The sequence below is a fragment of the Camponotus vicinus genome, unplaced genomic scaffold (genome assembly GCF_025532165.1).
Source record: "Camponotus vicinus isolate PSW18456_S1 unplaced genomic scaffold, iyCamVici1.0 SCAF_6, whole genome shotgun sequence".
NCBI classification, from domain to species: domain Eukaryota; kingdom Metazoa; phylum Arthropoda; class Insecta; order Hymenoptera; family Formicidae; genus Camponotus; species Camponotus vicinus.
In genome coordinates, this window is record NW_028141978.1 from 7,296,318 (window position 1) to 7,320,044 (window position 23,727).

Here is a 23,727-nt window from a genome sequence, read left to right on the forward strand (position 1 = left end):
CGGGACGGAGGGGAAGAAATACGCGATAATAATACGTCGATCGCTATCATGCGTGCAATTTTTTGCGTAATTTTTTCGTAATAATGCCGCACTGTAGGAAACTTCGTGTGAAAAATAACGAAATTCTCCCGCGATGATTTTTGCACGTGTATCATTTATCGAATAATTGTATAAATATATTATTGTTCACGATTTATATATATATATATATATAAAATTTTTAAATCGATATTTTAAAATCATCAATCGAATAATCAAATAAATTCAAATTCTAAAAATTTTTGGCGTATATTTCCTATTTGATAAATCTTCAAAGAATCAAAATATTGCATTTTACAAATTTTATTTAATGTCATAAAAATGTCAAGAAACAAAATACATTTAACAAATTTTATTTAATGTCATAAAACTTATAACGAGAGTTTCAGATTACATACATTCTCAATATAATAAATCGATTCAAACTGTATCTTTAATATACCTCTGCTTTTATATATATCGTTAATTGCAGAAAGATTATTTTTCAATTATTAATTTCTAATACTACAAAATTTAAAAATTTCGAATCTGTATCTCGAAAATTCCAAAATCTACAGACTCTATCGATTGTCATCATTTAAGTCCGCGCACAGAGTTTTGATTCCAAAAATCATTTCATTTCGATGCCTGACGAATCCAATAAATCCATAAATTTCACCTTCGCAAATCGCATAATAAATTTATGATAGGGCAATAAATGTAATACTCGACATTAATACTCGACATTGTCCACGTTCTATATTTAAGCGAACGAAAGATTCTTTTATAAAAATAAGTGAGGCAAAAGAATTTCGTGCCACGAACGACGAAAAGATCCGAGATCCGGTTTCATTAATACACTTCCGGTTTATGACATTCGCCGCTTTCTCGAGATGCATTTAAAGAAGGGGAAAATGGCATTCCACGAGTACCGGGTTTCTCGAGACAACGTGTGTTAAAGAAAAAAATGAATTTCGATTGATGAAATAATTAATCCAAAAGTAATTTCAAAATACAAAATAATTTATATGTATTATATATGAATGTCCGATAAACAAACAATATTTTTATGTCAAAAATATTCTTTTTGTTAAGAAATAATCGCTATTTTTTTCTTATCCAGAAGAATTAAAAAAATAAATATTAACTATAGTCCCAGCGATGTTAATTCCTTTCTCATTTTTCTCATTATTCTGCAAATGAATTTTATGAGTAAAAATAGCAATTTTTCAGTTTACAACTAAATTTCTCATCAGTGAAGCAATTATGAAAAATCGCAATTCATTAGGAAAAAAAAACGTACAAGTGAAAGATAACTTTGTATATGCGCAATCAAGGTAACAGAACTGCAAATTACCCGTGAGAACGCGAGGAGTAAATTACATATAAAGATGTGTACGGGATATGTAAGGCACGCGGTTTCTCTCGAGAGGTAAACGATCTCGCGATACCATATTCGAGGTCTATAATTTCTAAATCTGTTTCATACAACATTCCTTCTGCAATACCTGTCGGTTGATGAACGATACGTACATCGAGTGATAAATATCGATCGTCGGGGAACCGGAAGACGGAGCGGGTCGCGCGAGGAAACTCGGACAGAAATATTGGGCGAGCGAGCAACTAAGTAGATGTATTAGACATCCTATATTTAATCGCGCGCGATCCACCTGGCTTCGGTGGGTTTAGCGGATGACGGCAACGACGACGACGACGATGACGATGACGACGACGAAAACGAGCTTCGCCGTCGAAATATTTCTGGCGCGTAGAACTCTCGCGAAACGAAACGCATCTCGCGCGACATGCGCGCGCGCAAACTTGCTCCAATTCCCACCAAGATTATCCCGAGATCGAAATTATCGAAATTATCGTCGCGTGTTTCGGAAAATGGCGAGTTATTTCCGAGAAAAGTGCTCGCTAGAATAAATCTTTCAAATTATACAATACATACATATATAATATACAGGGTGTTCCTAAATTCGCGATAAATATTTTAATGACAAATTCTTTGTAACATTTTAAGACGAAAATTCTAATACGAAAATGTCGAGGCTGTAATAGGTTTCAAATGAGAAAAATTTAAAGATCACGATTTTTATTGAAATTCTTGAATATTTTGTTAAAGAATTTGTCATTAAAATATTTATCGCGAATTTAGGAATACTCTGTATATCCATCTCTAAATTTTGTTTTTTTAAATCATTAACAGTAATTTAATCGAGATTTTGTTTCTGCGTACGCTGATAATTACATGCTGTTTCTTTATAAAATAAAAGTGGTCCAGGAAACGTCATTAACTAAATATACAAAAAATTTCCCGTTAATTAGTTTCGAAGGATTATAAATTTTGACAGTTGTTTCGTTGAAGTACTTGGAATTAGTGTCGCAGTTTGACGCAGTACGTTTTTCCATTCCGTCATCCTTCCGGCGAAATATGTTAGATCGATACTCAATCCTGAAAGTAAATGCACTTTTCCCATTCCGCCTCGACGCGGGAAGAATGCGGCTGGCGTCACGCGTGGGTAATCGACGCTTTTGCAAGCTTTTATGAATGCCCGCAACCTGGCAACGAGGTTGCGATTCCGAGTAAATCGTCATTGCCATACTCACGCGATAGCGCCACGATTCATTAATATCAACGATCGCGTCGTTAATTAACTATTTCTCGACGAAAATAGTAATATGATGAAATAAACAAATAAATGTTAACGATATCGTTCCCGGAAGTAAATTAAAAAATACTTAATATTGAGCAAATGTTTACTTGTAGATAAAAGTAATTTTTATATATAAGTGATACCTCATTAGAGTTAATTAACATTCTATTTTTGTAAATATTTTCCTTATCATTTTTCACTTGTTCAAATTATTTTTAATATATCGTATAAGAAAAAAAATAGGAAAAATACTCTAATTATATTAATTATATCAATTCTAGTAATTAGTCGAAATCATTAAATTAAGAAAATTTTAGGATATTCCGCATGTGTTTTGTTGAAAAATTACATTAGCAGCGCAGAGTTTAGTCAGAAAAGTGATTAAAATAAATGGAAAAAAAGTATTATCATTTAAAATAGTTACACGTCGATCATACGACTACAATATAAGAATGTATGCATATCCGTTCGCATTAATAAAAACATATAAAAGATATTAATGACAGTATTATTCTAATAATTAGCATTCATGTATGAATAATTAAAGTATTTATAATACCGTAAAAACATTGTGATATTAATTTTGGGAGACTATAAATTAAGAAATTTATCGGTTCTGTCGTTTAAAACTTTATTATAAACGAATTACTATCAATCGACCGTCATATTTAATCGATAAATCGTGATTTTTGACAAAATGAAAACGGAGAATATTGTGTGACTTTGGTACAAACTTCAAGTTTGCGTAAATATGCGAAGAACTGGCGTTATCAGCAAGTGAAACACGACATGATATAGGTAGTAGATAAACGGTGACTGATAAAATTAATACCTATACCCGCGCATTCGAAATGCTACGCTACGAGCAGTTATTATACTTGTTCCTCCATTATATGCAATAACTCGCGAAATTGCTTTCCGCACAGGATTTGAAAAGTTAAGGACGTTGAGGAGAAGAAATCAATATTCTATAATTTCTTTCCTCGCTCGAGCATATCGCCTCGCGCCCCACAATCGATATCGATTGAAGAAGAGATATCATTAAAGTTGCAGAGATATTGAAAGATTAAAATTCTTCAATTCTCGTTCTAAAAATTCCCCGTCGATATCGATCGTCGTTACTTGTCGCAATAAATATAGTCACGTGAAATAGATGCATGAAATAACATTGAACTGCTACTATAAATACAACCTGAGAATACGACCACAGACTTCACATTTGACGAGATCTCAAGGCTATCGATCGATCAACGCGTAGGATCTATGCGTTACTCTCGATAGGAGAAAAAAGGTGAACAGCTACTAATTTTATTCACCTTTATGCTAATTGATCGATCGACGCGTCGAAAGCAATGGAAAGGGAAAGAGACGGACGATCATATGAAATTAAAACGATAGAGCGGAATATATTGCGCGTAATGTTTGCGATCATCGAATGTCAAAATTGAATAATAAAATTTGAAATCAAAATTTACCATTAAGAATGATAAAACTCATTGAAATTAAAATGGATTTACCTCAGAAATAACACGAAATGAGGTTTCATTTTTTTCGAATTCCGAATAAATTTAAATTTTATTCAGTTTGTCAAAATACTCAATGAGAGGCCAACACAAGAAAATGATGACTTCAAATTCCCGTTATATCATCACATTATCAAGAAACCTCCCAATATCTCGTGTACAATAACAGGGTGCCCCATAGGAAGACATTCTCTCGAGTGTCGCGGAAAGACATTTACCTACGCGAAATAAAAAAATTTCTCGTGGGAGGCGAACGGACGATTCTGTCACCGATGAAGGTCGCGAACGGACGGAGAATAATTATTCGTCGCGTCGTGTCGCGCTAGTTTGAGGTTATGGCCGCGTACCAACGCGAGTTGAGCAACGGACGAGGGACCGTCTCGGGAGGAGGGAGCCGCGATAGCGCCACGGCGCTACTTTCACGGAGCGAGAGCGAAATTCCCCGGCGGCGACGCCTCGTCGCCGATTATCGCGACGACGATCGATCGAGATCGGGAAAGCCGCCTCGACGAACATCGTACGCTCGAACGAGATATCGAGAGGAATCGATCCCACGTCGCGCGCCTCGACACGGGAAACGCGAGCCCCGAGAACTCCGACTACTACGCGTCAATGCGGAGATGTGGAACAGCGAGACGTGGTTCTGCGACGCAGTACACGATGCCGCAGAGATCGATAGGCCGGCTCCTCGCTCGCGCATTTCCGCGAGAGCGGTGATAAGGCACGAGCGAACGATCGAGAAACGGCAGCGACCGCCGGTGACGACGAGTCGGTTGCACAGGAAGTGCGTGGAAGTGGCCCCGACCGACCTGCGCGTTATAGCGTGCGATTGAGAGGGAGAAAGACGGAGAGACACGTACCACACACACACACACACACACACACACACACACACACATATATATATATATATATGTACACACACACGTAATACACGCACGCATAGGCAGATATGTAGGGGAAAGAGAAAAGCACATGAAAAGTACGACGTAGAACCGTAATGCTTGCACTTACCTATGCTTTATAGTCCTTTGTACAATAAATAGTGAAGTAAAGCACACGATCCGCGTGGATCCGTGTACCGGCTAAAACGGGCCAACGCGCGGAGGGTCGGGCCGAGAAAAGAACTTGAACGCCGCGACGACGACGGCGACTGCGATATCCGCGCGAGCGCGAGATAGAGGTGCGAGAGAGAGAAAGAGAGAGAGAGAGAAGGAATGGAACGCGAGCGAAAACTACAACGCCGGTTCCCTTTATTCCTCAGTCACACTCGCGATTACGATACCACACATCCCTCGGCGACCACTCCTGCACGACTGAGCCGGCAACGCCGCCCGCGGTGGGAAACTCGGTTCGCCTCGTGCCGGGGCTCGGCCGCGCTCGGCAGTGTTCGGCCGCGCTCGGTCGCGTTCGGCCGCGCTCGGCCGCGTCCGCCGCGCCTCGTGCCCGAGCCGAAGTATTGATCGGCTCGCGGCCCCGGCATGGCCGACGAGGCTGGGTGGGGCAGCGGCGCGGTGTCCCGGGGACCGACGTGCCGCGGCGCACCACGCGACGACGACGATGTCGTCGTGACGACTCTCGCGTCTTTTTTCTTCCTTTTTCTCCCCTCTCCGTTTCTTGTCTCGCTCCCACTATTCGCTCGCTCTTTCGATCGTTCGACTCGCTGTCTCGCTTACTCTTTAACCGCCTCGAAACTGCCTATCTGATTCGTCCGTCTCTCTCGCAAACTTCCTTCGTCGTCGCAACTATTCATCTTCTCTATCTCGCGCTACGTCTCTCTCTCCCTCTCCCATTCTCTCGCTCGCTCGCTCGCTCTCGCATGCGCGCGTGTTAAACGTCTGTAATGTCTGTCATGGGTGTCTCCGTCAATCGTAGCTGCCTATATTCTCCGTCTACCTTCCTGCCCTACTACTTCGACTCGTTTCGAGTCCGCGTAATTTCATGCGAAAATTAACCTGCAAGAAGCACTCGCTTTTTTGCTCGTTTCTCTTGGCGCCGTTCTTCTTGTTCCCGATGACTTTCCGCGCAAAACCGCAGCTAATGATTGCAACGGCGTCACAATTGTCTTAAGAAATTGTCAATTTTCCGAGACTAAATTGCACATAACGGCAGTCTTTTTATTAATTTTTTGGAAAATATATAATTGAAAATGTACTATGAGAAAGATGATTTCGCGTAATTCGCGATCTAAATTATCCATGACACGAGCAGATCCATGACGCTTACGAGAGTGCGGGGCACGGCGTGGTCGTAAGTTATGCAGGGTGCTCGAGATATAGCACAGGCGAAGAAGACATTTTTCTATTTGAGGAGCGAAGGAACGCTCGGTCGGCGTCTAAAATAAATGCTAGTTGGGTGGGTCTGAGAGATCACCAAATTAACATAAAAGCCCTTTCGTTCTTCTCGCGATCGTTGAACCGTCTTTTTTTTTCCACGATAATTTAAAAGAATCCCACACGAAACGGGATTTTTCGTCGACGTCAACGACTGGTAAAAAAAGCAGGATATTAAGAATATTTAAAAAAAAAAACAAGATAATTAAGAATATCGTTTTTGTGATATGACATAGAATACGTGAACAAATAATAATGTGCGTTTCTTTGATTTAATCGACGTACATTATTATTTGTCAAGCACGTGTGAATGAAAATATTTAATCTGCAGACAATGATTCATGACGTCCATGGATGTATAAATATTATGATTCACGAACGCATTAAGGAATCGAAATATCTACAAGTCCAAGGATACGAGATAAATTTATGAATTTAAGAAGTTTAAGATTCTACAAAAACGTCAGAGTGAAACCCGATATTCATTCATTTAGCCTCGTACTTTAGTGTTAAATATACAGCTTTTCAACTTTGATCTGTCTCCGATTACGAAAACAATGTTAACATCGTTAATATCAGCTGAGAAGATCCACCTAGTACACTTGAAAATACACTCGAACTCAAGTGTGCTTAAGCATGGAATACGAAAATGTGAATCTCTATCCCACGTATCATCGGTCGGGGGTGAATTTATCGATCTAATGATGGTTCCCCGCGTGAAAAATCGAACGTGAGAAACAGGCACATACATTTCGGTCGCGCGAGCAACGATCCCGACATAGTCGCGAATCGCGCTCGAACTTCACGTGCACCCTCGCGAAGACTTAAATGGGGCGTAGTATGGCGTTTATTCAGCCCAACGCCCGAATAAACAGGACGGGATGGCATGCGACGCAAATGAATCGCCCGCAAGTGTACGCGGTAACGTTGTTTCTCGCCCGTTTCGGGACATCGGATATACATTAGCGACAAATTCTTTCTCCGATAAAGCGTGCAAACGACAACCATTTTTCGCCCATCTTCGAATTTCACCTCTGTCCGCGAAACGAATCGAACGTCGAATAATTCCAGGTCGCGAACGTCTACTCGTGGATTTGCATTATTCACTCTTTGAATATCTTCGAAAATTAGACCGTGTGCGAATCACGTTCTCTTTCGTGTCGTAATTAACTGGCGAATATAATGTATTTGGCATTTATTCTGTATTTATTATTTTAATATTTATTTGTTTTTATACAATAAATAACTGTGTAACATGATCGACACTTGACTCGTATTGCCGTCGATTTATATGTTTAATTTTAATATTTTCGAGTCTGACATTTCTAATAATTTCATTTATTACATTATGTATAATCATATTTTTCACTTTTCCGTTATATCTAATTTCATGAACATTTCGCTATCTCTTCTCTCTTTATAGTTAATATTATTATTTATGACGTACAATTTTTTGTTATTATTACTTACAATTAACAAAGTTTGCGTTAGCGCTGTTAAGTGCGTCTTATAATTTCCTATTTAGAGGTAATCACATTTTAGAATATATTGCTTTTATCGTTGCTTTGTGTCTAGAAATTCTGTTTTGTAATTCTCGCCTCTATATTTAGTGAAACGAGCGCGTTGGATGCGGCCGCAGGCCGTATATTTACTCCGAAAAGATATTCGCGCTTCCAAAATATAATTTATCAATTTCTTCTCGAAATATTGCATATCGCGCGCGTGCGAACGTCTAGTTAAATAACGGTTTTATTTATTAACACGCGAACATATCGCGTTCATCCATAAATTTATATCAACATTCTCTGATTCCGTGCAACAATTTATTTGTGCGCATCCTCTGATATACGAACAAATCGTTAATTAAAACTTTATAGCCTCAGTTTGTAACTTTGCTTCGATAATTATTTAAGTAACGATGTGTAAACGTATCGACAAGTTTACGCGTTTCGAAAATTTCCGTATAAATGCACAAGTAAATCCTGCTTATTTAAACAAGGCGTTTATTAATAATATTTCTTTTTCGTATCTTTTAATTCCTTTCAGTTTGTAATCTTCTTAACGTAATGTAGCAATAGTTTTTTATAATCCGTCAATAATGAAAAATAAAGTAAAAGCCGAGAAATATAACTTTATTATATAACTTTATAGAACAGACGTAAAATTAGATAGCTGTAGTGACTTCAATTGATATTTGTAGAGAAGGAATATCTCGTTATTGCAAATGGCAAAGTGAACACGGACGTACAAAGCGTAATTTTTAATTATAGAAACTCATCGACACGACGCTGATTGTGCCGATTTCGATATGTCAAGCGCTATTACTGCTAAAACGACGGCACGAGGACTCGTTGCTGAAAAACCGGGGTGCATCTGAATGACACGCAACGTCGGAGAGCGAGAAATGCGAACGAGAGCACTTTTGCCCCTCTCACCCTTCCCGCCACCCTCCTTTTCCTTTCTGGGGAACACGCCAGCTTCGAATACCAGTTCCGTATCGAATGAATAACTGAAACAATGCGGAGCGAAAGCGACGCGCAGAACCGTGGCGCTCTCGTATATAACATCGATCGTAAGATTACAATTGGATTAAAGTCGGCGTCACGTCAAAGCTAAGGGTCCGATTCGACGGATCGATTCTAAAAAAAAAAAAATCACCCGACATTCCGCGAACGTTTTTCGATCTCGAAATGCTCTCAAATAACTGTATCTTGATCAATAAAGGCGATAAAAGAACACGAGTCATCTGTCTATAAATTTTTCCTCGAAGAGAATTCCACGTCAATTTCTACGAGATATATATCGGTCCTAGATAGCGTCATAAAATATGGGTGCTAAGGTCAACGTGCTTATTTCGTCAAGGAAATTCTACACGTTCGAGGCGCTTGGAGTCAGCAAAGTATTTTTTAATCTCTAATTTCGAATCTCGACACGTGAAACATAATTTCACCGTGAGGGAGAAAGACAATTTGGATCCCCGCAGATATTTCACTTTTGCTCTACGAGCGGTCAACCGGCTATTTTTAAAGGATCCCGTCGTAGCCATCAGTGATCATAATGCAAGACGTCTCGCATGCGAGAACAATTTGACAGAGTCATCGGGGTTTGAAGCAAAAAAAGGCTAATGAGGGACGATGGAGGGAGCGAATGAGGCGAAAGCGAGGGAAACACGGGGTGAGAGGCGGAAAGGCAGAGAAACAAGGGAAAACACGATGGGGTGAAGGATGGCGAGACGCAGATACGCGAGGTCGCGAGGGAAGCGGCAAAAGACGAAGGGTAGGGAACGAGGAGTCGGCAAGATGCGCGGGGGAAAGGGATGAGTGGCGGTCGGAGGTTGCCGAGGTTGAAATGAAATATTGATCTGCGGAGGCGCGCGCAACCCCTGCAGCCGACCCGCCCTTGTGTCCACCATTTTCCGTCGATATACCTGGCCGTTGTGAACGCAGCCGAAATTTATGCCGATTTCACGAGAGCATCGATAACTTTCTCGCTCTCTCGTTTTCGGTCGACTCTCCGCATAATCATTAATGGTAATTAAGACGGCAAAAAAAACGAAGATAAATCGAGAGGGCGATAAATTTGCGATTCAAAAAGTGTAGATTAAGTATAAAAAATTTTGCGCAATTTGTCGATTACAGCGCACATATTTGTTTGTGGAATTCTAGATCGGTTTTGAAATCTTATTACAATAAGTACGCATGACAAGTAATCGTTGATTTAACTCCAATTGATTTCCATACGTTTTGATTTAATTGCCATTAGTTTCCATTTAATTTTAATTAATCCTCTGCTTTCTCAATTATTCTATCCATTTATCAAAAAGTTAGTATTAATTGCATAGCTTGAAAAATTTTCCGCACAATGATAAATCGACTCTTACAAAATTATACGACACTGCAGATGCGCGCTCCAACTTTCTGCACGCGCGCTTTTAATATGCAACAAATAAAAATCTCAAGTTAAAGGTCAAACGAAAATACGCCTAATGAAAAGTGAAATAGAAATCTACAGAGAACAAGATACAACATAACGATTTTTTACGACAAAAAGGGAAAAGGAAACGCGACTGCGAATTCCTGCGACGCCCATGCACGCAATTTTGCACGGCAATTAATAGCAATTTTTGCCAGAACGATTGTCATCTTGACGAATATATCTCGATTCAATGTCGATATGACGCGAAAAATGCACGAGCGAGCAATTCAAAATGAAAATCCCTGTCAAATGTGTCTATAACGATGTGCGATGCATGAACCGAAAGTTAAACACATTTTGATGAATTTAACAACAGAAATTATTGAATCTTACGTTGATTCTCGGATTTGTAATTTACAATTAATAAGCGATTTTTTCGCGAATTCGTGACATGAATAGATAAAATTCTCGCAAATTTGAGCGCTTATTTCAAACATGAGATTTCACGAAATCCCGGAAATCACGAGTTTCTTTGTTGTTCAACGCAATATAAATTCGTGGGATACTCTGGGGATCAAAGACAAATCCTCGCGTTCAAAAACTCGTTTATATCGCCCGTTTCCGCGAGCAGTCGTATCAATATCAGACGGTAAATCTCCGGATGAGTATACCCAGTAAGGGGAAAAAACCGCCAGGGTGACCTACCTGAAAAAGCTATCTGGAAAAAGTGTACGCGCTCGCGCGCGTATGTAATCTGTATGTAACGTGTTCGTAGCCGAGAGAAACTTGCGAAGATATGCGGCATGTCGGCTAACGAAAATCGATAAAGGGTGGTTTTACGAACCAATTTCTGCGGCAGTACAGTGTCTCCTTTGACGACGTCGATGAAGGTTGTGATGATGGTAATGGTAGACTTACCTGTAAAAGAAATAAAAAGAAGGATGAGTTTGAGCATAAATCAAGACTGACGTAGCGTTCGCGCGAGATTTCCACCTCCATCCATCATCGCATAATCTTTCTATTGTAGCGCAATAATATTCTTTTAAGGTTGGACGCCAATAGTTGAATATTTATTCATAGTAAAAAAGCAATTTTACGCAATAGTTACGCTAGTTTTATCCATTACTCGCGTTTATCAAGTTATTCTCAATTATTTAAAAACGCACTTGCTAAGATTGATATAAAACAAAGTGTTTTTACGCGAGTAAAGCGTTTGAAAGAACATTCTTGAGAACACAAAGCTTTACATCTACGTGAATTGGTAATTTAAATGGTTGAAGCGATTCGTGTATTTTATCCGACATTTAATGAAAATTCTCAATGTCGATCGGTGTGAGCGAGCTTTAACGTTTCACTCGGAATACAGTGTACACACTAGGTTAGTAACAAATAGATCAATATTGGCTCGCGGTTTGCGTGTGACGTATATGAACTCATTTCCGCTGGGCTATCATCAATCGCGGAATATTTTCGAAGGATGTGCGTTGTTCAACTGGTCGAAAATGAACATTAAAATCCATCCATTAGCAAAAGCTTCAAAGAATTTTCAATGAATTTTTTTTCGCATTTAGTCTTATAAACTTTTAAATCCACAGATCAAAGAGAATCTTTGAATCCTTGATAGCGCCGCTAGAAATTCATAGATCTTTCTCTCTTAAACTGAAAATGTCACTCATAAAAGTAATAACAGGTTTCACCGAAAATTAATAAATATTTTACTGATTTTCAGTGAAAAGCACTTTATTAAAAAAATTGTATATATTTGCAGATTTCTATTTATTTTAAATTGCTATTTTTGCAGTGAAAACTCTACACATGTATCTCTGAAATTAAACACGTATAATATTGAAATCCAGAATTATATACATATCATATACTTTTTTTATTTGTAAAATGTGGCGAGTTAAAGAACTGACAGGACTTTTGTCAAACTCAAAATCAAATACTTCTTTAACAAAATATAATATTGCTATTTTATCCTGTATATAAAAAATATCGTAATGTATGTAAGAAGCATTTAAATATCATTGAATGCAATTGTCATTAACCAATTCTTTCAATGAAATTTCATTATTCCAGTTTAAGAGAATCTCGACTTGCAGAGACGCAGAGACAACTTTCAGTCTTCACAGAGAAAAATGTATACTGTATTCATGTAAATATTATTTATTTTAAGTATATCATAAGTTTGTATATCCGCAAATATATCATAAGTTCACCACAAGCATTAAATTTCATTGAATATATTCTAAATTTTAGTAAGTGCAGTATTTTAGTCAAGAATATTAAATTAAAATAAAAATTTGGTTTGCTTACTACATAGAATTGACGTAAAGTAAGCTTGATTTTTCTTTGATACAACTTTACAATATCCTTGAAGAAAAAATAAATTCTTCTTTCGAGTACTTTATGATAATGAGATTTTCCAACACTTGTGATGAGTATATTTTAAGACTATTATCAAGAATATATTCTTTGTTGAGAAGAAAACCGTTACTTAAAGAAAGAAAAATAAACTGACAATGAGTAATCGCTTTTCTTGGCAGTAGAATGATATTTTCCTCCGTGTTGTAACACTACGTTCTAAGTAAAATACTTGCTTTACCAATTTTACAATTACTTAACAAAATTACAAACTTTTACGGGCGCCCACATTCTCGATGTAATTGGTGATTCTCGTTTGATCGTCGCACGTGTCTCGATTGAGCGCGCGCGATCGTGGCCCTCGGAACGAGATCGATACACAGTAGTAGTAAACAGGACGCGCGTCGACCGTATGCGCGATCCTGTTTTTCCCTTTTCCCCCTTTCTATCGACGACCCGTCGACCGCAGATAAGCCGCGCGTGTTTGTTTTTAATTGGCAAGCGGCCGCGAATCGGTAGGCGGACTCGCGCCGAAGAGCAGGATGAATGCGCTTCTCTCGCAAAGCCTCGATCCGAAACCGCTTCGTTGCGCGCGCGCCGCAAATCGACAACGATGTTTGCGATATGTTTTGTTGCTTCAACGTGCGACACTGACCTTGCCCACCCTAGACCGGAATTCATTCGTCTGCGGAATTATTCGGGCGAGTATAATCAAGCGTACGCGTATGTTTCGATAACCCTCGCGATTTAAATTTAAAATTTTACCATCGTCGTGTAGTAAAATCGACGTCATCTCCGTTATAGTTTCCGAAAGTCGTACCGCATCGCGATTCGTTATTGCTCGTTTCGTCTATTAACAGAATTCTATCTCCCGCACCTTTCCTCGAGCGCGATGTATGAACGCTCGTATAATGTGTCTATGCCAGATAAGCTCGAGATTAAATCACGCAATTTTATTCTTCATTTCTAGTCGTGCACAATGACGTTGCTCTTGGCATAGTTGAATTTATGTCACGTTGCTCGGAATATATAAACAACGTCACCTCTTACGCGTTCTATTTTTCTCCTACTTCGACCTACGTGTTCTCACCCTTTTTCGAAATGTCATGTTCAGGATAAACTCTCTCGTCACAATAATATCGTCATAATACTATGTGAGTATCCATATCCAGAGAAAATTGATCATCCATCTTGTTTTCAAAATTATTAAAAGAACAAGTCGTTAATTAAATAATTACTTTTAAAGTTATTAAAAATTATGGTGCTGTATTTTTAATCAAATCGTTCATGCTAGCAAACTAAAAAATGGCTAAAATCGATTAAATTTTATCCAGTGTTTTTAAGGATTAATCAGAAAAAATATGAAATTGAAAAATAGAACATTGCAAACAAGTACATTCGTATACGATACACACTGTAATTAAATTTCTCTAAAGGTACTGGAGGATAACATGGTCTATTTATTCCAATCTACATAATGTTAGGCGATAAAAATCCTGGCTTATAAGCGAATGACTTTGCCACTCGATGTCGCATGCAAATTACACTGATACGAAAGAATGATCTCTATTTATATACATTATTATCAATTTCAGCACAAGTGTAATAGAGCGAAAAAGATACAAGAGAAAAGAACAAATAAAATAGTACATTCATATTTAAATTTAAAAAAAATTGAAGCTAAAAAAAGATTAAAGATTAATTATTCTAATTAGAATAAGGGAAATTTAAAATAAAATATGATAGTTATGTGAAAAAAATAACAAGAAATGGAACGCATATCTGCATATTTTTCACGCGAAGACTCGAGTCTAAAATCGACACGAGCCATTTTAATCTCCAAAAGCGATTTCGCCGAATTTTAATCTCGAGAATGTATGACGAAGTATAGCCGGTTAAAAAGCTGAGAGGATAAAAACAACGGACCAGCCAGCCGTGCATCGGTTGGTGTATAACAACGAAAACGGCTGGTCGGAGACTTTAAAGCGACGTCGATCGATATATCGTTCGTCGAAAATACCAAAAAAGCGGCCAGAAAATGGGAACATTTCTCTCGCAATGATTCGACTAGCGAAAAACACGGCGTCGTCGCCAGTGGCGACGTCAGGTCGATTACGAGCAACAGCAGCAGCAGCAGCAACGACAAACAGCAGCAGTTGCAATGTAAATCGATAATTGCAAATATACTAAACTGCACCGCACGACCAAGCTATCGCGATCTTTGTGTGAAATGGAAAAACGCCGACTAATCGGAAGCTCGTTGACCTCTCCGAATCGTTTTTTTTTTTACAGGGTACTCGATAACAGTCGGATTTAACAATCTTGCTCTCGTCGAAGAGCGAAATGATTCATGCTCGACAAGGGAATATTGAAATGTGTGAATAGTTTTCGAAATGTAATTCATATGTAATTGATTGATAGAGAAAGAATACGTTTCAATTAATATATATCTTCAAAAAAGAGAGAGAAACGCAAATAAAGATAATGAAATTACATTTTTCATTTAAATTCAGAGGTTGATTTCACTTGAATAGAATGTCAATGAATATTATTTACAGCTCTTCTATAATGCTAATTTCTTCTTTTACGTAGAATTTCTTTTAATTTTTTTAAGAGAAAAATTATAGCATCTATTAAGATTTTTTATGCTACACCTTTATTTCATGAGAAAAATCTCATCTATAATTTTATCAACTGAATACACAAAAAAGCTGCCTCTAATAAATCAAGAAATGCTGTTACATATCGATATATGTCCTAATATTAATCCGACGATAATGCCTGATTTTGCTGAATTGAAATATACATAAATGCTTTTCAATATGCGATGTTTTTTAATCGAACTGTAAGTGACTTTAAAACGAGCGAAAATCTAATTTTTCACACTTGCGCGAGCTGCATATAATTATAACGTTCGCCGACATTTTATTTGTACCTGATTTAAGAATTTTTTCATACAAAAGTATGTTATGCTTTCTCCAGGAGTATAACGTGTATTCGGGATTTTCCTCGACAATTCCGGTATTAAATGGTCCAGATTGGGGTGACGTGAAATCTACTCGAAATCGTCGTCATTCGAGTGGACGAACGACCAGCCACAGGTGGCACGGTACGCGTATAAACGGCATTGTGTACGTGTACACACGCAGCCACTTTAGCCCAAGGGCTTTCATCGTGCAAACGAAGGTCGAAAAAGAGATGAGAGTTAGCCTTCTCCTCTTTCTCCGGCCGACAAGCTACAATTAGTACGTGTGCATTTTTAAATTCCCTTTTTTTCTCTGCTATTTTCTCGTCAATCCAATACGATTCAGGGAAACGACATTGAGATTTTCGGTTTCACTAGCAAGCGTTTACAGTTAATGAGAATTTGTGTGACAAATATATTATATATTAAAAAAATAAATTAAAAATATTATATTATAAATTATAAAAATTATAAAAATATTATATTATAAATATATTATGTATTAAAAAAATATTATATTAAAAAAGGAGATATGAATATGATTCTATCGCGAAACTATTTAATTTACATCTATATTATTAATAATTCTGGAAAAAAAATTAAATAATTTCAATTATTAAAAAAAAATCGCGTATGATGCAATCACAAAGTGAAATATCGCATGTTTTATGTTACTGTTCTTGCAGATTAATGCGATGTCACTTCGTAATAAAGTCCGATTCAATAATCCGATTTATTATTAAATTAACCACGTGGAAAGAGAATGCTTTTTTTATAACGTAATATTAAATATGCATTGTGTATGACTTGCTAAAGCACGTTTCCCTGAAACTGATGTTACTACAAAATATTAAGAAGGAAAAATATTAAATTTCTATTATTTCGAGAGAAAGACTGCGTGCTTGCAAAACAGAATCTACTAACGTAACAGTAATATCCTACGAAGTCACTCGAATCCTAAATATCCTCGACGTCTCGACAGTTTCATACATGTACACACAAATACTACCTCGAGTATGAGAAGAGACGCCAATACGCTCTCTCCGCGAACACAATGGGCGCCCATCGCACAATACTGAATATCCAAGCACGAGCTGTAATATCGCCGACGTTATCTGAAGCGATATCACAGCGTGTGTGAAACGCAACCGAAATGGCTACGGATACATAAACGCCGGATTTCGCCAGTTTTCCAAAGAGATAACGTCCGTTATCCGGATCGAAAAAACAAATTTTGCACACATCTCTCTAAAAATAATGGATTATATACTCGATTGTTTATTACATTCATTACTATGTTTTTCATTCATTTTTAATATTATTTTTAAAAATTTTAACAAGTTAAATCTTTCATAGTCACCTATCAAAAAAAAATATCACATACTTTTATACTTTTATTTCTAATCTCTCAAAGATCTCATAGTCGTATCGAATCCCATAATTTGTAGCGACAAAAGTGTTACGCTTTTTTTTTTTTTTAGAATAGATGATGATGCATTTTCCCTGGCAACTCGCATGAATCAGCAGTTATCTAATGTCGCGTAGAGGCCACTCCATACTCTGCCATTCACAATCGTCTCGTTTTTACTAGCGCTTCCGAGTTCCATTCATACGGATCCACGCGCGGGGATCTAATCGAAAATACACGGGGAAAAAATTGCCACGAGATTCGTCCAAGATACTCTTTTATGTGCTTCAACAGACTGGCTTCGTTCGTTCATTAGAGAATATAGTAGAAGATATTGTGCGACGCGATACGTATAGTATTCTTTCGAGTATTCTTAAAATATTCCCGAAACATATTTATTCTATATTCTATTGGAAACATTCCTTTATTTAGTTGTGACGTATCGTAAGAGAGAGATTTTTTTTTTATCTTAGATAAGAAACGTGTTTGCATACTTTTCATATCTTCCAATTTACGTGACATTCAAGTGATATAGACATTATCTGGAAAGACTAATGATAAAAATTATTTTTTTCTCTGAAACACATGATCCAGTATCATGGATTTTTATATAAAATATATTTGTTCACATATACAACGAATTGTGTTTTCGTAATCATCGTTACTCGCCGGATCTCATATCTATCCATGTTTGAGAAGAAGGGAATTAGGGTCGCAAAGAGAGATCAAATCGACGTATATACAGGGTGTTTCTTAATAAGTGCGAAAAATTTTAGATGATTCTTTGTCGAAAATTAAGGGGGATTTTTCATAGAAACATATATTTTTACATCCCTCCTTGTAAAGTTACACTCCTCCAAAAATGGGGGTAAAAATTAGGTTTTTTTTTTCTCAAATTTGGAACAAGTTAAAGAAATGAAATTAAGTGGGTATTTTCTACTAGTAAAAAGGTTATTTATTAATATTTTTTTCAGCCTCCTGTATCGTTATAAAGGGATGAAACTAGCAACCCCTATTTAATTTTTTATTAAAACTTTTTAATGTTTATATGAAAAATAAATTCCCCCTTAATTTTCGACAAAGAATCATTTTCTAAAATTTTTCGTACTTATTAAGAAACACCCTGTATATCCTGTCTATCGGGTGCTACGTGAGATGGATACGACGTCGGATCGACTGCGAATGATCGCCAGGGACGTTAACGGCGCGTCCCTTACACATCGGCGGTGAACCGACCGGAAAAAGAGGCTGCACGCGAGAGCCTTTACGTTACGCACGTGCACATCGCCGCGACGGACACTCGGCGAAAGATAGTAATGCGTCACCCGGCTTGGAATAGCGGCTGATGTCAAGCCGCGTCGCGTACTCGCGACTTTGCGCTCTGCACCTCACGCACGCACGGCACGCGCGTCTTCCAGGCGCGTAGCGTGAATCAAGAAACGGAGAGAAAAAGAGAAAGGGAGAGAAGATGATTTATAGTCACTTCCTCGCTTTCCCTCCTCGATCGAGAGTGTATTCTCGTCTTATTCGCGAAAAATTGTCGTCATATTTGGTGACGCGCGAACGACTTTCGAAGTCGTCTCGGAAAAACTCGCGACATTTTTATGAAGAACGAGATTTCTAGTAATCAACTCACAATTGGTTGTAAATGGTGAATGATCAATTAATCGATTATATTGTTCAGATTGGATGATTCATCTTATAAAGCTTGTTCAGAGCTAATTACGGATTGCTCCGCGTTCTCTCGCGACAATTCACTCCTTCGACGATTTTATTTCCGTACAGTTTCCGTGTATTTCTCAACATGAGTCATGCATGCGGTCGCTCTGCCGTCACGGACACGTCATTCGCGTGCGTCGCGAATAACGCCCGCGATCCCATGTGGGCTTGCACCGATGTTAAATTTTATTTCGGAATATAATGGAAAATTGCATTTTGTGTAAAAAAAGTCATAGCAAGATAAATCATGTTGATAATAATAATTTTTAAATAAATCTTAAAATAATCGAGATATTTAAAAATATTATTTTACTTAAACTTTTATTTTAAAAAATTATAAAAAGTCGATTGAAATCTAATAAATTTTTTTTTACAGAAATCTATAAATTTGTTTTTTAAATTTTTCTTTAAATATAAAATAATGCAATATAAAAGATATATGTAACAACAAGGAACGTGTTGAAATAAAGCATCGTCAAAAATCGCGAGATTGATTGATGCGCAGCAAAATTTACCGCGTAATCGGACATATCGATCTTCGAATTACACGAGGGAAAACATAAATCGGCTACGTAGCCATGCAATCGGATTATATGCCTTCTAATTTACATCGCGCGACTAGTTTGCCATTCCCTAAGCACTCGATCCTAATCCGTTTTCCCCGGACTACTAATTAACGAGAGATGATGAGTCGCGATACAGTGCTCGTGCGAGTAACGATCCACAATGCAACCTTGACACACCGAGTGTTGGTCCTCTCAAGCAAGCTCGGTTGGAATTCTTAAAAATCTTCAGACTTTATTAAATTCGATAAAAAGTATATATTATCAATCTCTCTAATAAAATCCAATTTTTTCACCGGTTAAAAAATTATGTATTCTAATATTCTTTACATTGGAAACTTTGCACTAGAGTTAAAAACAAATTTCTAGAAAAGTTTATTTTAAAAGATATTTTTCTTTCTCTCTCGTTTTAATTGTAACTTTTTTGTGTAGAGCGCGAAATTGTGCCATTTAATCTGTATATATCACAATTACGAAAGAAGAGAATGCTTCCGGAAATGCAGCCAGAATGGGGAATGTCAACTATGTAGTACCGGCTAATTATCTCAGTAAATTCACTTAGAACGAATACCGGGCGTTAAAAGCGTTTCTTAAAAGCGAGCTGAGAGACCCTTCTCGCAACCACTTTTGCAGTACAACCCCCCGGAGGGTTCGCCGACGAGACCCGCCGGAGGGGGTTGTGCAATCATCCAGCTGGGCTTGAATAAGGGCTCGCAAGAGTGTTTGTTTACGCGCATTTTGCACGCGCCAGCCGAAAAAGAGAAAGACCATCCAAGAATTTTTCCGCGATTGAGGGAGAAACAAAAGTTATAGATCTTTCATATACTTGGCATTTTCTAAAAATTATTAAATAATAAAGTACTTATATAAGTAATAAAGTATCTCTTTGTGCTTACAATTTTTTCTAATTTTAAAATTCAAGATAGAATTTGCAAATTCTAAACTTCATAGATCTAGGATTTCTTAAGTTTTGCATATAATAGATTCTAAATTTGATTCACAATTTTTGTGATTATTACAAATTCAAATTCTTCGAATAATTTTTTAATTTCTAACGCATATAAAAAATCCGAACAAGTTAATCACATTCATTACTTTTACATTGGAAAATTCTCTTGAGCAAATTTCTCGTTTTATTCTTGCTAGAGATACGTTCATATTAGTTCTTTACTTCCACATTATCGTAATAATGAAATCCCTTCCCTCCGGGCGAGCGAACATAAAGTGCTCCCAAGGAGATAGTTGCGATTGGCCTTTGGGATCCGCCCTCTTTGACCATTTAATCCGGTGCTATCGACGAGAATCGATAGCTCGACGGTCCGCAACGAAAATGTCAATTTAATAGATTGCCCTTCCGCCGCAGACGTATTACGCAATCGGTTACGTGCCGATTGATGCCTCTCCTTAATCGTTGCTATTCACGCTATTACGTAATTTCTGTTATCACGTCCTTGCGCGCGCGAATGCACGGTTATTCAACGCGACTTTTTTTTATCTTTGGAGCAAGCCGCGGAATATTTATTAATTAAGATACCGGCCGCTCACTCCAAATGTGGCGGTATAATTCCGCAGTCATTAAGCATCGAATCCATACATATGTCAGAATAGCCGCGCACGTGTTTCGTGAAAATCCTTTTTACGTTAAAGCGGATTTCAGGGTAATTTAAAGTCTCTTACATATCAAAGACACTCTTTGATGCTACAGATAATTCTACAATTTTCCTCTATCGCGATACGCGTTTCACCGAAAATCGGATTCTAACGCTAAATACACACGAAATTTATATTTTCGCGATGAAAGTGTCTTAATTAATTTATATTTGCAGGAAAGGGTAATTAAAAGATAACTGTTTTAACATTAAAATTGTCAGAAAATAATCTAACAAAATTCTATTCCAACAGTTGCTTTTACGATATAGTTCATTACAGAATTTGTATGGCATAATTATATTGATAATAAAATTTCAGAAACATTATACCCATTATATCGACGTTGTTAAATTTCTCAAGATGCTCGAGAGTTTATTTCCTTGTTACACAATCTGTGCGTTAACTCGAACGAGTTTCCAACAGCTTAAAACGACAGGAACTCGGGAGCAAACTACGTCGCGCCCGAAACAGTTTCGACGTCCGGGATCTAGTCTCGTCAGTGGCAAGAGACACACGTTAATGGCAGAGCTCGCTAGAAACGCGGGACTAATTGATGCGCGATAATTAACGTCGGTTTCGCGCAGATCGACGCGACACACGTCATGCAAATGAAACGTAACTCGCGAGATGCTAATTGCATCGCGATTGCGGATAAACATCGAGTTTTTCAATCAAGCTCGCGAACTTCAGTTTGATAAAACGCAATTTAATTCGATCTTTAATCCATATACCGATCTGTTTTTGCGCGAAAAAGATGTTCGCGATAACGACATTAATTATAATAAATAACGTCTTCGATTCGTTATTTCAGATGACATATATTAATCAAATGTACATTCTTCGATATACAAGGTATTCTAAAAGTCCTGCAATTTTTCGTTAAATCGAATATTGAAAAAGATATTTTTTCAATAATCCTATAAAAATATAGATCTTTAGATTACAAATTTTTTTCACAATTGTTCGCATCAAACGCATTATTACCATGTTCGATGTTAACGTGGACCATGAATCAGATGCTATATTTCGGCTAACCGAATATACGGACCGCGATGTGAACAGCGATGCATCGAATGAATACGACTTTCTTGAATAAGCCTGACGCGATTCCGATCACGGACGTCGCTTTCCAACGAGGAAATGAGCTCGCGTCAAGTTGAATTCCACCTGCAGATGGAATAATCATTACGGCAGAAACGCGATTTTCAGAGATCCATTAACGCGCGTTCTGCCAACCGTCGAATATTTTCACGAAGCTAGTTAAAAATCTGATTGCCTCTTGTTGGTTTTAATTGAATTCAATATTTTCCATGATAATAGCGGACCTAACAAAACATTTTATGTAAATATCAAATATGCAATTATTTGCTTTAATAAAACAGAAACTTTTTATGTGATTGATTTTGCCTCGAAATTAGAAAACTTTTCGAGATTATTACAACTTTGAACGTAATAAGTATGATTAATGAAATGTTTTAACAATTTTGCAGTTTTGTAGACAACATGAAAAAATATGCAATCTCTTTCTAATGCAAGATTTTTCGAATAGATTGGTTATATAACGGATCACATATATCTGTTAAAGAATATTTTATGTAAATGTCAAATATGCAATTATTTGCTTTAATAAAACAGAAACTTTTTACGTGATTGATTTTGCCTCGAAATTAGAAAACTTTTCGAGATTATTACAACCTCGAATGTAATAAGTATGATTAATGAAATGTTTTAACAATTTTGCAGTTTTGTAGACAAATTGAAAAAATATGCAATCTTTTTCTAATACATGATTTTTCGAGTAGTAATTGGTTGATATAACAGATTCTGTTAAAGAAGAGTGTGACTCGCGAATGAATTGTGTTCATCTTTGCCCGACTAAAAGCAAATCGATTAAATCACGTCAGAGATTTTACTAGCGCTTTCGATAAAATTAGAAACATTATACAAAACATCCTCGTAGGTTTTGGCATGCATCGGTTCTTGATTTTCAGTCATTAGTAACTAACGACGCTCGTGGGAATAATTGCAAATTATGTACAATAAACATACTAATTCTTTTAATCAAACGTATCGCGTGAAAAAACGATGCCTGAATAAAAATTAATAATATTAGTTTTTCGCAAAATCCGCGAAATTAAATCGCTCGAAATTGAATAAATTTAATTACGAGCGGCGCGTAAACTACTGACACATTTGATCAGCTGCGAGATCGACAAGCGATGGAATTATAAGCTGACGCTGCATCGACGGGCGAAATATATGATTTCGACAACGCTTTCATCCGGCATCAAAGCTGACGCATTATGTGAAATAGCCAGAGAGAGAGACATCTCAAATTGGCGCGGGATAAATCGATTATTCGATCGATATGGATTCCGACAAGTAACTCTTGTTAAATCGAAAACTATTGAATATTGAACTCGATGGTTTACTAAAGTCCCGAGGCCGTTTATCAATTAAGGACACTTCAAAGTTAGCGGCACGCGATGCCTCAACGATGCCTAAATGATGGTAAATAATGTGTCAGAATAATCATTAACGTCAAATCATTTTGATTAAATTAATATTCCCATTACAGCGAGTACAACGCAGCGACCACAGTAATTCCT

At 37.4% G+C, this 23,727-nt stretch overlaps 1 protein-coding gene across 4 annotated transcripts in view; it reads right to left on the reverse strand.

Moving 5' to 3' along the window:
- Positions 1-23,727, reverse strand: part of 14-3-3zeta (tyrosine 3-monooxygenase/tryptophan 5-monooxygenase activation protein zeta) — a 47,241-nt gene that overhangs the window by 20,739 nt on the left and 2,775 nt on the right. Inside the window, exon 1 of one of the 4 annotated variants that reach the window (XM_083101839.1) lies at positions 21,448-21,678. The exons of 1 other annotated variant lie outside the window; for it this stretch is intronic. In XM_083101839.1, the coding sequence (XP_082957965.1) occupies positions 21,448-21,451 (4 nt within the window). In that variant the 5' untranslated portion in view covers positions 21,452-21,678. Of the gene's footprint in view, positions 1-5,215; positions 5,533-21,447; positions 21,679-23,727 lie in introns of those variants that run through there. 2 more of the 4 variants (XM_083101838.1, XM_083101841.1) reach the window with 2 other exon arrangements.